Below are 13129 nucleotides of genomic sequence, written 5' to 3'. Positions count from 1 at the left end.
TTGGAGTTTTGGCTTTCTGCAGGAGATTGGCACCATTCCTTGCCAACCCAGCGTGTTGAGAAGTGCTCAGCCCTATCCCGAGACCCCTCAGGCTCCTCATCCTTCCCTCCACCAGACGTCGTTCCCGGAACTCATTCTACCCCTGTGTTTCAGCTGCTGGAGGGGAAGGCTTTACACCGGGAGTTCCAGGACCCTACTAGAAGGCACACAATTAGAGACCCTGCCAGCCCGTCGTCGCCCCATACTCACTGTTGCTGGACTTAAGGTCACGGTGGATGATGGGGACAATGGCCTCATCATGTAAGTAGTTCATCCCTCTGGCAATCTGTACGGCCCAGTTCACCAGGATGTCCGGGGGGATCCTCTTTCCAGACAACACTCGATTCAGAGGGCCTCCACGAGCAAACTCCATGACCAAGCAGAGATTGGGTTCCTTCAAACACACACCCCGGAGGGCAATGATGTTGGGGTGCTTCAGCATGGCGAAGAGCTTAGCCTCCTGACGGACATTCTCGATGGTCTGGCTGATGTCCTCATCAGGGTCATGGCGAGCGGCTTTCACGGCCACCTCGTCCCCTCCCCAGAAAGCGCGATAGACCTTCCCAAAGCCTCCGATGCCAATGATCTCTTCCAGAGTCAGCTCCGCAAAGTCAATCTCTAACACTGAGAAAAGACAAGGGGAAAAGAAGCAAGTCAGAACTGTGATCGCCCAGTGACCTGAAGGGTCACCACTGCTCAGTCGGGGCCTTCCCCGTGACAAGCGAAGACCCAGAGAGGCAGGAAAGGTGACACATTCCTACACTAAAGGACCAGCACACAACACACATTTGATAAATATTCACTGGCAGGATCAGGTGCACAAACCAACACTTCTCACAAAAGGAAAAATTAGGAAAGATCACTGTAGCACTGTCGTCCCGTTGTTCATCAATTTGCTCGAGCGGGCACCAGTAACGTCTCCATTATGAGACTTGTTACTGTTTTCTGGCATACTGAATACGCCACGGGTAGCTTGCCAGGCTCTGCCATGTGGGCGGGATACTCTCGGTAGCTTGCAGGCTTTCCGAGAGGGACAGAGGAATCAAACCTGGGTTGGCCGCATGCAGGGCAAACGCCCTACCTGCTGTGCTATCGTTCCAGCCTGGGGAAGATCATTCTTATGAAACTTCCTCAGCTGTTCCTGTGGGGCGGTAGAAATAGAGGACAAATGCCCACTGGTGGCAGGGTATGAATGGGAGATGCCTTCTCGGTGATGGAAATATTTGAAATGTTTACCCTAAAGCATGAGTAGGAGTGACCCCAGTAGTCAATGAGAATCGAGGTGGAGAAGGACAATTCCAAGTGGAGAGCAGGACATGAGCAGGACACGAGCAGGAACATGGAGCAGAAGAGGACACGACTCATCAGAAGCTGTAGGGAGCCCCATGCAGCAAGCTTGCATCATTCAGGTAGGAAATGATGCTCAAAGTCTTGTGCGAAGCTACCAGATCATGAAATGCTTTCAAGATAGTCTGAGGGACTTGAACTTCAATCTGGAAGTGATGTGTTCCATCTGCCTTTTCTGCCACTATACTCATCATACTGAACCTTCAATAGGTAACCAAGGGACAGATGAAATATGTCTCTTTAAGTTGGGCATGAAAGAGAGTACTAGAGTTAAGGCTCTTGCCTTAACTGGTCAACCCTAGTTTGATCCCTGGCACCATAAACTGACCCCCAGGCACCACCAGGAATGATCCCTGAGCACAGAGCTGGGAGTAAGCCATGAGCAAGACTAGGTGTCATCTAAAAACCTCAACAGTCCCCCACCGCCCCCCACAAACATATATACACCCCAAAAAGAAGATGAGGAGGAGGAGGAGGTGGAGGAGAAGGAGAAGGGGAGAGGAGGGGGAAGAGGAGGATTGTTGCTGACCTCTGAGTTGGGAAGGAAACCACCTCTGGCAGCCATGTGTAATAGAACCCAGAAGAGAAGCCACACACAGTAAAAGGAGCCTCTGAGGAGGTCAGAGGTAACCCAAGCAGGTGAGTTCGAGGGTGTTCCATGGAGATGGGACCTATGGGGTAGACTGGGAGACTTTCAAGGCCTGATTGTGCAATCGCTTTCTGGTGACTAAGACCTGGTGCATGATTCATCATCTTCCAGCAGCCTTCCCAGCCACAGCTGCACAGTCGTCCCCAGTATTACACCCAGCACATCTGGCCAGAGTTCGAATCTAAGTTCGAATCAACAACTTCAGTGATGTCTTTCTCCCAGGAAAGGTTTCATGAACAGGCAACGGCAGCTACCAGGGATTCAAAAGTGTGGGGTACATGAGGTCCTGCTCCATGAGAAAGGTGCTACTTTATGTTTCTCTTAGGAAATTTTTGTTCTGTCTACTCAGTCTCTTTGTCTTTACCTGACTCATACTCCTTCCTTAGGTTGCTGAAACATCCAACTCCTAGAGAAACTTTTCCTAACCCCTGACTCAAGAAGGTCAGGCCCTCATCAAGCACTTCCATAGCAGTCTCTCTCTCTGCCAAGATTCATCAAGGTTACAATTATTTGTTCAGTGCCTGTCCCCGTGCTACAATGTGGGATCCAGAAGGCGTGTTCCATCTGTCTTTTCTGCCACTGTGCTCATCACACTGAACCTTTAACAGGTGACCAAGAGACAGCTGATATATAATGGGGAGGGACGTGAACCTAATGCAGATCTGAACACATAGCAACAACACTGAACTGAACCTACTGAATCAAATACAGAGAAGAGCAACATTCGTCTAACACACACACACACACACACACACACACACACACACACACACCATGTATTTTTGGACATTTCATGGACCAAAAGGGGAAATGCCCACTGCAACATTACAGCACTTCCACACTCCATGCAGAAACCAGTAGGGCTAGAAACTGTTCCTGTTTAATTGTGGTACTTCCCTCCTAGTGGGAGGCTACAAATAAATAGTCATTCATTTGCATTTGGTGATATAACTGGCAATCTGCACCAAGCAAACTCTTAGGAAAAGAGAGCTGTATAACCCATTTTGAGTCCTGAAAAGTTCCCAGTATTCAAGCTTACCACCTCACCCACCAAGTCCTCTGCCTGAAGCATGAAAGGTGTGGTGGCTTCTTCCATAGACTGGCAATCCTTTTAGCCTGTCAGCACTCCAAAGGCTAGGAAGCTCAAACCCACATTTTCTAGACGCCCCAGTAGCAGGAGCACTGGCTCAGACTAGGTTCTGCCAATAGGAAGCATGATATCTGAAGGGTGGAATTCAGCTGGAACTATCCTCGAGCTGCTTCTCAGAGGACGCATGGCTTCTGAGAAGTGGGGTTTCTGCAAGTGCATGCCAGCGTCCAGTCACTGTGGGTGTGAGGAGGAATGTTGTGTGGCCAAGAAGTTGCCTAATCTCTGAACTGCAGCTCTAGCAAGGTGTTCTTGAAGTCAACAACTTCAGTGGCAACTGAATCCTCCCAACCGGAGAGGCAGTCACTCACTGGCTGGGTCGGGTCTATGGTGTTCCAGGATCTGCTCTGTCGACCAGCTCACTGGCCTCCCAATAATTCCATAAGCACCTCCTTTCCTGTGCTAACTCATTTTCTGCCTGTAATAGCTTGAAAATGGACTCTAAAATGAATCATGGAATGGGAGATATTGGTCAAGAGGTAAAGCATTTGCCTTGCATGTGGCTGTGTCACCCATGACCCTGGTTCGAATCCCCAAAACAGTATTATGATCTCCTGAGCACTGCCACAGTTCACTCCTGAACAGGAAGACAGGAATAAACCCTGTGTACTGGGTGTGTGTCTCCCATTCTACCCCAGTAAAATAAAATGAATCTTGTCTGATGATCAATTCTTGCTTTTTCTCATCTATATAAATGAGAAAAGTATGCCTCTGCTTAAGAGGGACTAGATATCCTCTTGGAAATATACATGGTACAATAGAGGAGAAAAATAAACATGTTTTCCCCATACCAGCCCCAACACTGACAAAAAGATACAGGGCTATTTAATAAATCTGCATTTACAGTTACCATTTTCTCAGTTGAATATTTTCATTCCCCTTAAGAAAATTAACTATTTCCCTTGTGCCCCCCCTTGTTCCCCTGACTAATGCATTGGTTGTGAGCACACAGTAGGTGCTCAATATTTATTTCCATGTGTGAGGACTGAAAAGACAGGATTCTATAGGGGTGCTGAAAGGACAGCTCCTTGAGTGAGTAGCATTTCACAGAGGGCCATCTCTGTCCAGAAGGCAGAGCAGTAACTCCTAGCTGGGCAGAATGTAAATTCTCAGATTCTTGCTACTTTGTTCAGGAAATATTAAGACCAACTTCCAAGCAAAGGAACTCAGCTTTCAAAAGATAGAATGTACAGTAAGCGAGGCTTCCTTCCTTCCCCAATGAATGTGTCCTCTGGGAAGGAGGAAGATGCTTTAGTTACTGCTGAGGACCTTGGTTCTCCTTCCCTTCCCCACTCCAGTCAAGACCTGGTTGTAAGAATTAGGTCAAGCTGTGGTCACACAATTTTTGCATTTCTCTAGAAGGGTATTTTTCAGGACCATTAGGAGTACAGCCTTCCCACTGAAGTCACAGTATTAACTGCCCCTTCTTGACTGTGTTTTTGGAAACTAAATATATAGACATGTCTAGGTGGGCTGGGTTGGGAGCAGGTGAATGATTGGAGGAATTGAAAAATCTGAAGTACATCTGAACATAAATCTTTATATTTTGAATAGATAATAACCTTCATGTACACCCTACTGAGAAACAGGCATAACTCTCCAATAATAGAAATGTTTTTTTTAAAACCTAGAATTACATATCTCTAACATGATAAATTTGGAAGTGCATATTTTTGTCTTTTCACTGAAAGGAAGAAGATGAGCAGACTCCTGGCTTATTTATACATTTGCTAGTCCCGTGAGGCGCTGGAGTCTAATACTTATACTGGAGAGAATAAAAGCATTATATTCGTTCATATTAGTCATTTATGATCACTATTATTTATTTATTTTTTATCACAAAATTTAACAATTTCTCCCTCTTCTGTTTGAAACAAAATTATCACCTTGAAAAGCAGTATTTGAAGCTGTAATTGAAAATTACCACTTATCTGTCTTCTATTCTTGAGCTAATGTCATAATACATGCCCCAGAGGGTAACTTCAAAAGGCAACCAAGGAAAAGTTGTCAGTGGCTCAAATTCATTCCAAGTTTTTGAAGTCCAGACTGTCAATCATCTTTATTTGCTGAGAGACACTAAGCGAACTGGAAGTGGCCAATGCTGACAGGTCAGAGGCAGAGCCCTCGGCAATGTCCTGTGCAGCTTTCTCACCGAGCCCTGAGCTCATGCACGTACACCACCCACTTCCCTCGGTGCATTCAAATGACTCCCTGATCTCACCATTCATTTATTCCCTGGTATTTAACTCAGCTTCCATCTCTCACTGGGTATAGACATTGATCTCTAACTGAAGTCAAGTTTTCTGAATCACTAAGAATAAATTTCAGCCAGGATGAAACCTCTGAATAAGGTGAAACAAAACCCCTTCCTTCAAATGCCATGCTCTTCAAGTCAAGTTTTCAACCAGCACAGGAACGTGCTACTCTGAGTTCGAGATACATGGAATCCATTGTCAGGTCACTAGCTGACTCAGTGCCCCAGCACCTAACAGCGAAGGAGCGAGTGGTAGCTGGTCAGTATGCTTGACTTTCACTGGACAGGTTCTCTCAGCCCAGGTCAGTCATGCCTCACTGCACCAAAAGCCAGAGGCACACGTTGTTCAACTGAGTTCTGCCCCATGAACCTCCCATAACTTCTCTGCTGAGTCTTTAATGTTTAGAGGGGCGGGGGAAGAACCCACAAACCCTCACCCACTAAGAACCTTGAAATCTGACTTCTGTTTAAATCTGCAACTGTGTTTTACTTTTTGTTTTGTTGGTTTCTGTTTCAGGACCACATCTGGCAGTACTCAGGGCCAACTTGTGGCTCTGTGCTCAGGGGTCGTTCTGGCAGTGCTTGAGGGACCATCTGTGGTGTGGAGTGAATGAGGTCAGCAGGACACAAGGTATGCATCTTGGTCCTGTACTATGTATGTTTTCTAACGTATCAGACCTGTCTTCCAATCTCTGACCAAGTTAATCTTCAACCCTATTCCCAACGCTATGCTAGAGCTCTCGGTCTTATTCTTCCCAGTACTGGTGTCAAAAAGACGTAACACTTAGAAACAGTTTCAAGTAATTTGTTGCCTCCAGGTATTCTCAAGAGCTCAATACAGAAAGAGATAAAGAAAAACAAAAAAGATAATCATCTGAACATCAATTTGACAGACAAAGCACCAATAAAAATGGAGTAGAGAAACAAGAAAGAGGTTAACATAAATGTTAACATAAAAGGATAGTTATTTTTAAAAACATCTTCAAATAGGGGCTGAAGCAATAGCACTGCAGGTAGGGCATTTGCCTTGCACGTAGACTACCAGGTTCGACTCCCAGCATCCCATATGGTCCCCTGAGCACTAACAGGAGTAATTCCTGAGTGCAGGGCCAGGAGTAACCCCTGTGCATCACCGGTGTGACCCAAACAACAACAACAACAACAACAACAAAATCTTCAGATAAAGTAACATAAGTTGTTCAGGTGAAAGCTGTAGGGCCAGAAAGGTATCTGTTACACACAAAATTGAAAAATTAAAAGTTTAAGGGCTTCGAGAACAGATGACTGGTTAAAGAAACTTTGGTACATCCATATAATGAAATACTATGCAGCTGTTAGAAAAGATGAAGTCATGAATTTTGCATATAAGTGGATCAACATGGAAAGTATCATGCTAAGTGAAATGAGTCAGAAAGAGAGAGACAGACATAGAAAGATTGCATTCATCTGTGGAATATAAAATAACAGAGTAGGAGACTAACACCCAAGAATAGTAGAAATAAGCACCAGGAGGTTGGCTCCATGGCTTGGAAGCCGGCCTCACATGCAGGGGGAAAAGGCAGTTCAGACAGAGAAGGGATTACCAACTAACCTTTGGTTGGAGGACCCCCCTCGGGAGGGGAGATGCATGCTGAAAGTAGACTATAGATTGAACACGATGGCCACTCAATACCCCTATTACAGACACAACGCCCCAAAACAGAGAGAGAGATCAAAAGGGAATGCCCTGACACAGAGGTGGGGGGGGTGGAATGGGACTGGGAGGTGGGAGGGATACTGGGTTCACTGGTGGTGGAGAATGGACACTAGTAGAGGGAAGGGTGCCTGAACATTATATGAGGGAAACACAAGTATGAAAATGTGTAAATCTGTTAATGTACCCCCATGGTGATTCACTAATTAAAAAATAAAAGAAACACTAGAAATATAATGCTGGTGTTTATTAATAAAATCATGATAATAGTGTCCCCATTTTATAATCACAAGTTTATGAGTACCACTTCCACACATAACCCCATTTTATGCAGTTCATAAGCATCTTTATAAACTGAAGTGAGGAAAGAAATAAAAAGAATACAGAAGAAGGTAAAAAAAAATAGTTTAAGGGCTAGAGCGGGTAGGGTGTCTGCCTTGCATGCAGCCGATCTGGGTTCAATCCCCAGCATCCCATATGGTCTCCTGAGCACTGCCAGGAGTAATTTCTGAATGCAAAGTCAGAAATAACCCCTGTGCATCGCCGGGTGTGACCCAAAAGCTAAAACTAAAACTTTAGGGACCAGAGAAATAGCTTCAAAGAGTGGAGTGGCATGCTGACAAGCTGAAGGTCCAGGTTTGTTCCCCAGCCTCTGATGAACCCTGAAGCATGGCCAGGAATAACTCTGTAAAGTCACCAGATGTGGCCTCAAAACCCAAAACAAAAAGGAAATTAAAAAGCTGAAAGTTTCAAGTTAGCCTCTGTAACCATGTGGATAAATCAACTAAGATGCAAAGTATACACTATGAGGAGTAAACAACAATCAATATATTCTAACAATACTTTTTAACAGGAAACAAAGGAAGCCCTGAAATCTAAAGTAGCGCAACTTGCACAACCCGAGAGCTCCATCTTTGCTCTGAAACGGCCTAGGATAAACTTCTGAGATTCTAATGGCAATTTAATTCCATTGGGGAGGGGAAAAAAAAGAAAATTTCATTACAGAGTGTGGAACTGGATACTCCTGGGAAATCGGTGAAAACCAGGGCATAGAAAGAAATGCCCTGGGAGGGACCCTTGGGCACAGTCCCCCTGAGGTGTGGCAAGTACCAAATCCAAGCAACGCTCTAGGATGAGAAAAAGGGAGAGTACTTGGACCAGTGTCTGACCAGTCTAGGCATAGACGCAGGAGTCTGGGACTTAGGCACCACTGTACTTTGTGCCCCTGATCTCTCACAGGGAAATGACACACTTTTCCCTCTTTAATCATTTCTCTCCCCCAAGGGCCTGCGAGGGAGCATGCGCATGCACACAGGCACACCCGCACAACAGAGGCAGAACACACTCACAGACACTCAGAGACACTGTCACACAGACAAGCACACATGGAGACATACACCCACAACACACTCATAGAAGAACACTCAGACACACACAGGCACACTCATACACAGTCACACATATAACATAGACACAAACATCATATACACTCTCAGACTCTGGGACACAGACACACCCACACACACCCAAAGAAGCCCACACGCACTCAAATGCAGAGACACACAACACAGATCATATAGACACACATAGACTATCTCACAGGTACATTCATGTGTAGAGACACACACACACACACACACACACACACACACACACACACTTCTCCACTGGGCCCCGGTAGGCACAACTTCTGAACTACAACATTAGGATCTTAGAAATTTCACACTTCAGCCAAGAGTTCACACAGACTCCGAGAGCTGTGAGCCAGCCCCGCCGTCGGGGCACACCAGCACACCCCCCAAACTCCTCCAACCAAGAAAAAAAAAAAAGCCTTTAAAAGGCGATGTCGCCAAGGTCTCTGACTTGGGGACTAGGGTTAGGGCCGGAAACACCAGCGTGCCAGATATCCGTCCCGATCTGTGGAGCAGCGGCCGCACTGGTCAGATGAAGGTTAGGAACCCCGAGTGTCCGGAGAGGTTCCCGGCAAGGCCTGCAGCGTCGGTCGGTGCCGGCTTCTCCATCGCACACCCCAGAGCCGGCGCTGGCCGAGCGCGCGCGTCCTCACCCCCCCCTCCCGGGACCCAGCCGTCCCCTCCCACCCCACCCCGGCCCCCGCGACCCCGCCTTCGCCTTACACTGGATGGGCGGGTAGCAACTGGGGTCCTCGCCGCCGGGCTGGCAGCGGCTGGAGAAGGCGCTGCGCGGGGTCACGTAGTTGCTGGGGAAGATGCCCACCCGCTGGTTCAGCTGCCCGGTCCACCAGCCCTCGTCGCCGGACACCTGCGAGTCCTTGGACAGCACCTCCACCACGTCGCCCAGCCGCAGGGTCAGCTCGTCCTCGCCCGCCGCCTCGTACTCGAACACGGCCGTCCAGTAGGGCAGCGGCGCGTCCGAGCCCAGCTCCCCGGGGGGCGCCGCCGCCGCCGCCTCCTCCTCCTCTTCCTCCTCCTCCTCGGCCCCGGCTCCAGCCTGCCCCGGCGGGGCGGCCGGGCAGCCGAGAAGCGCTCTGGAGGGCTCCATGGAGCGGCCGACCCATAGGGTGCGGGGCTGCCGCCGCCCGCAGGAGCCGCCGCCGCCTATTGTTCATGCGGCTCCGCGGAACTGGGGGCACCCCCCCGTGCCCTCCCCCCGACGGCCGCCGCAGGTAGGGCCCGGGCTGGCGGGGCGGGGTGTGCCGGCGAGCTGGGACTGGGCGCGCGGCGGGCCCGGGCCCGCACCCGCACCTCTGCGCTCGCCCCCTGCCGGGCTCTGGCCGCCGCCGCCGCCGCCGCTGCCGCCGCCGCCGGTACCTGCTCGCGCCACCGCCGCCGCCGCCGCCGCTCCCCTCTCGGCGCCCCGCCCCCCGCGCCGCGGGCACGCCGAGGACCACCTGACGCGGGCCTGGCCCCGCCCCCAGCCCTGCGCACCCTGGGGGGCGGGGCCTCCGCGCTAGGGCCCGCCCCCACCGCCGGCGCGTCTCCCCATTGGCCGGCGGCCCGCTACTCCTTCTCGCCCCCGCTCGGGGCGGCTGAGCCTAACACCTTTGGACGGGTCCGCACGTCGTCGTCCCCGCGTGCCCGCCCCCCAGTTCCCGGGCTCTCTCTCTGTCTCTCTCTTTCTCATTCTTAAACCCCAGGTCGACTCTTGTCCTCTCCCATTGGCTCTCGCCGCGGCTCCGACTATTGGTCCGGGGCACCTGTCCATTTCCTGGGTGAGTTCGACACCTCCCGACTGGAGGAAGCTGCGGCCTCATTGGGTGCGTGGAGGATGGATGGGTGGGTCCTAAAAGGTAAAGCCGAGCCTGTCTTCATTCATCCCTAAAAGATTGGATGGAGGAAGCCTTTCTCTTTGTTTGCTGTAAATAGGTACGGGCTCCTTTGGGAAGCACCGTGCCCTTGATACTAAATTGAGGTTTTTTTGAGATCAGAAGAGCGGTCACACACACACACACACACACTCACACACACACACACACACACACACACTCTCACACATGCACATGAGCAGAAGAGCGCTTATCACAACACACTCTCTACCCCACACCACATCACGTACACACCCTGGAAAGCGCTTTCTTCTCCTGTTCCCTCCTAAATTGAATTCTCCCATCTTGAATCTGCCTTAGTCCAACCGAATGAATTCACTTCCGCTCCGACTCCCAACTCGTTTTGTTTTGGGATGACTTCCGGGGGTGCTCAGGGCTCACCCCAGGCTCTGGGCTCTGGGATCCCTCCTGCAGGTGCTCGGGAGACCATATGGGGCACTAGGAATTGAACCCGTGTCGGACGCTTGCCAGGCAAACTCCCTACCCGCTGTACTATAGCTCAGCGTGCCCCCCCGCCCCCCAAAACCCATCGTTTGAAGACGTTTAGTGTATTTGAATGTTCACCAGAACAACTCTTAAAACTCCCGTTCTCTCCCTCACGAAGACTGCACACGGTTGGCCCTTTCCAGGGTCCTTGAGAGAAGCAACGCCAATACCATGGTGTTTCAGGATCCGGGGACTAGAGAGCTCCTGTACGGGAGTGTTTAAAAGCTGTTGGGGCATGGGGGTGGGATGGGGGTGGGAAGCGGCTGGAGCTCTTTGGAGACTCAATTTTCGTACAGTCATGGTTTTTTGTTTGATTTTTTCCCCCCTAAGATCTCGGTGACCACTAGATAAATCAGTGTGAGATTCGCGGTTGAAGAGAAAGGATTGACCTTTCCTACCAACCTTGTTAGCTGACATTTCTCCAGCGTGAAGAACAATGAGACCCATGGCCGTCTCTAAACTTTAATCCTATTTTAGCAGTACAAGTGAGAAGGTTTGCTGACATTTCGAGATGTTTGCCTATTGGTGCTGAAAAATCTGGCTCCACCTCTTCCAAAAGACCTTACCTCCTCTCCTGTGGTTAGGAAGAAACAGGAAGCTAGTACTTCATTATTTTTCGCTTAACTTTTAAAAAATCTCTTGTTTGGGGTTAACTGTTAGACAAAGCACGCGGAGTAAGTTGGGAAATAGCTAGAGCTGGCATCTTCTTTCTGCCCCTCTGCAGGTCCTGGTTGAACCCTTGACACTGCTCCTTGCAGTGATGGCGCTAGGCTGAGGACCACCTTACTTTCTTGCAACCAAACATTCTATACTGAAATTTCTTCTTGCCTCCATTAGAGAGCAAGACATCTCCTGCTTTTTAAGATTCCAAGAAAGAGAAGAGGACTGTTTTGAAGAACTTCCAAAGTAGATCCTGAAAAAGAATTTCTGAGGAAATGCCTGAAAACAGTGTTTTTAGATGCTTAGTGTACATAGGCTGTGAATTAGACAAGAACTGGGTGAGTCTTTGATTAAATGCTCCAGGTGTTAAGACAAAACTATTCCATCTTTTCATAATAAGATTACGGGGGTTCATAGCTGGAGACTGCTTCCTGAGTGGAGGGGAGAAGGCAGATAGAATAGAGAAGGGATCACTAAGAAAATGATGGCTGGAGGAACCAGTTGGGATGGGAGATGTGTGCCGAAAGTAGGTAATGGACCAAACATGATGACCTCTCAGTGTCTGTATTGCAAGCCATAATGCCCAAAAGTACAGAGAGAGTATGGGGAATATTGTCTGTCTTAGAGGCAGGGGGAGGGTGGGAAAAGGGGGGTATACCGGGTTATTGGTGGTGGGGAATGTGCACTGGTGGAGGGATGGGTGTTTGATCATTGTGAGATTGTAACCCAAATATGAAAGCTTGTAACTATCTCACAGTGATTCAATAAAATTAAAATTTTTTTTAAATTATAGGGATTGGAGAAATAGTATAGAGGTTCAGATATTTGCCTTGCTTTGAACTGCCAACCCTTTTTCTTTTTTCTTTTTTTTTGCCAAGAAAAGTTCAACCCCTTGCTTTGATTTGTTTTATTTTGTGGCCACACCCAGAGGTACTCAAGGATTACTTGGTTCTGTGCTCAGGGATCACTCCTGCTGGTGCTCAGGGGGCCATATGTGGCACTGGGTTATCTGTGTACAATGGAAGTGCTACCCCACCCACTGTGCTATCACTTTGGCACATTTTTTTTGTTGTGGTTTAAAGGTTATGGAAATGAGATTTCTGTGATAAAATTTAATTCTAAGAGAAAGTGAATTATTCAAATCACACACATAAGAGAAATCATACATGACATTAGATAAAAATAAAATACAGAACTTTCAAAATAGTAGGATGATGGGTGATCGGGCAATTTTTTTTTCTTTCTTGGTCATACCTGGCAATGCTCAGGCATTACTCCTCACTCTGCACTCAGGAATTACTCTTAGTGGTATTCAGCGGACCATATGGGATGCTGAGGATCGAACCCAGATCGGCCACATACAAGTACAAGCACCCTACCCACTGGACTGGCTCCAATTAGGCGATTTTTACTTCCATTTTGCTTATCTGCTATAGAGTTTCGTGAATTTCCTAGCTCCCTCACCTCCTCATGCAAAAAGAGGTGGTGATGTATCTTTCCCTCTCAGTAGGAAAAGTCTCTCTCCCCACATAAGTTAATTCTTTAATCCT

The 13129-nt window shown here is 48.5% G+C and overlaps 1 protein-coding gene across 1 annotated transcript in view; it reads right to left on the bottom strand.

The window, feature by feature from the left end:
• Positions 1-9928, bottom strand: part of MAP3K9 (mitogen-activated protein kinase kinase kinase 9) — a 79529-nt gene extending 69601 nt beyond the window's left edge. The window contains exons 1-2 of the mRNA XM_004612312.2: positions 9265-9928; positions 250-663 (exon numbers count right to left, since the gene is read on the bottom strand). Of these exons, the coding sequence (XP_004612369.2) occupies positions 250-663; positions 9265-9649 (799 nt within the window). The 5' untranslated portion in view covers positions 9650-9928. The remainder of the gene's footprint in view (positions 1-249; positions 664-9264) is intronic.
• Between the last annotated feature and the right edge of the window lie 3201 nt (positions 9929-13129).

This window comes from Sorex araneus, chromosome 3 (assembly GCF_027595985.1).
Source record: "Sorex araneus isolate mSorAra2 chromosome 3, mSorAra2.pri, whole genome shotgun sequence".
In the NCBI taxonomy this organism is placed as follows: domain Eukaryota; kingdom Metazoa; phylum Chordata; class Mammalia; order Eulipotyphla; family Soricidae; genus Sorex; species Sorex araneus.
This window is presented reverse-complemented; position numbering and strand designations above follow the sequence as displayed.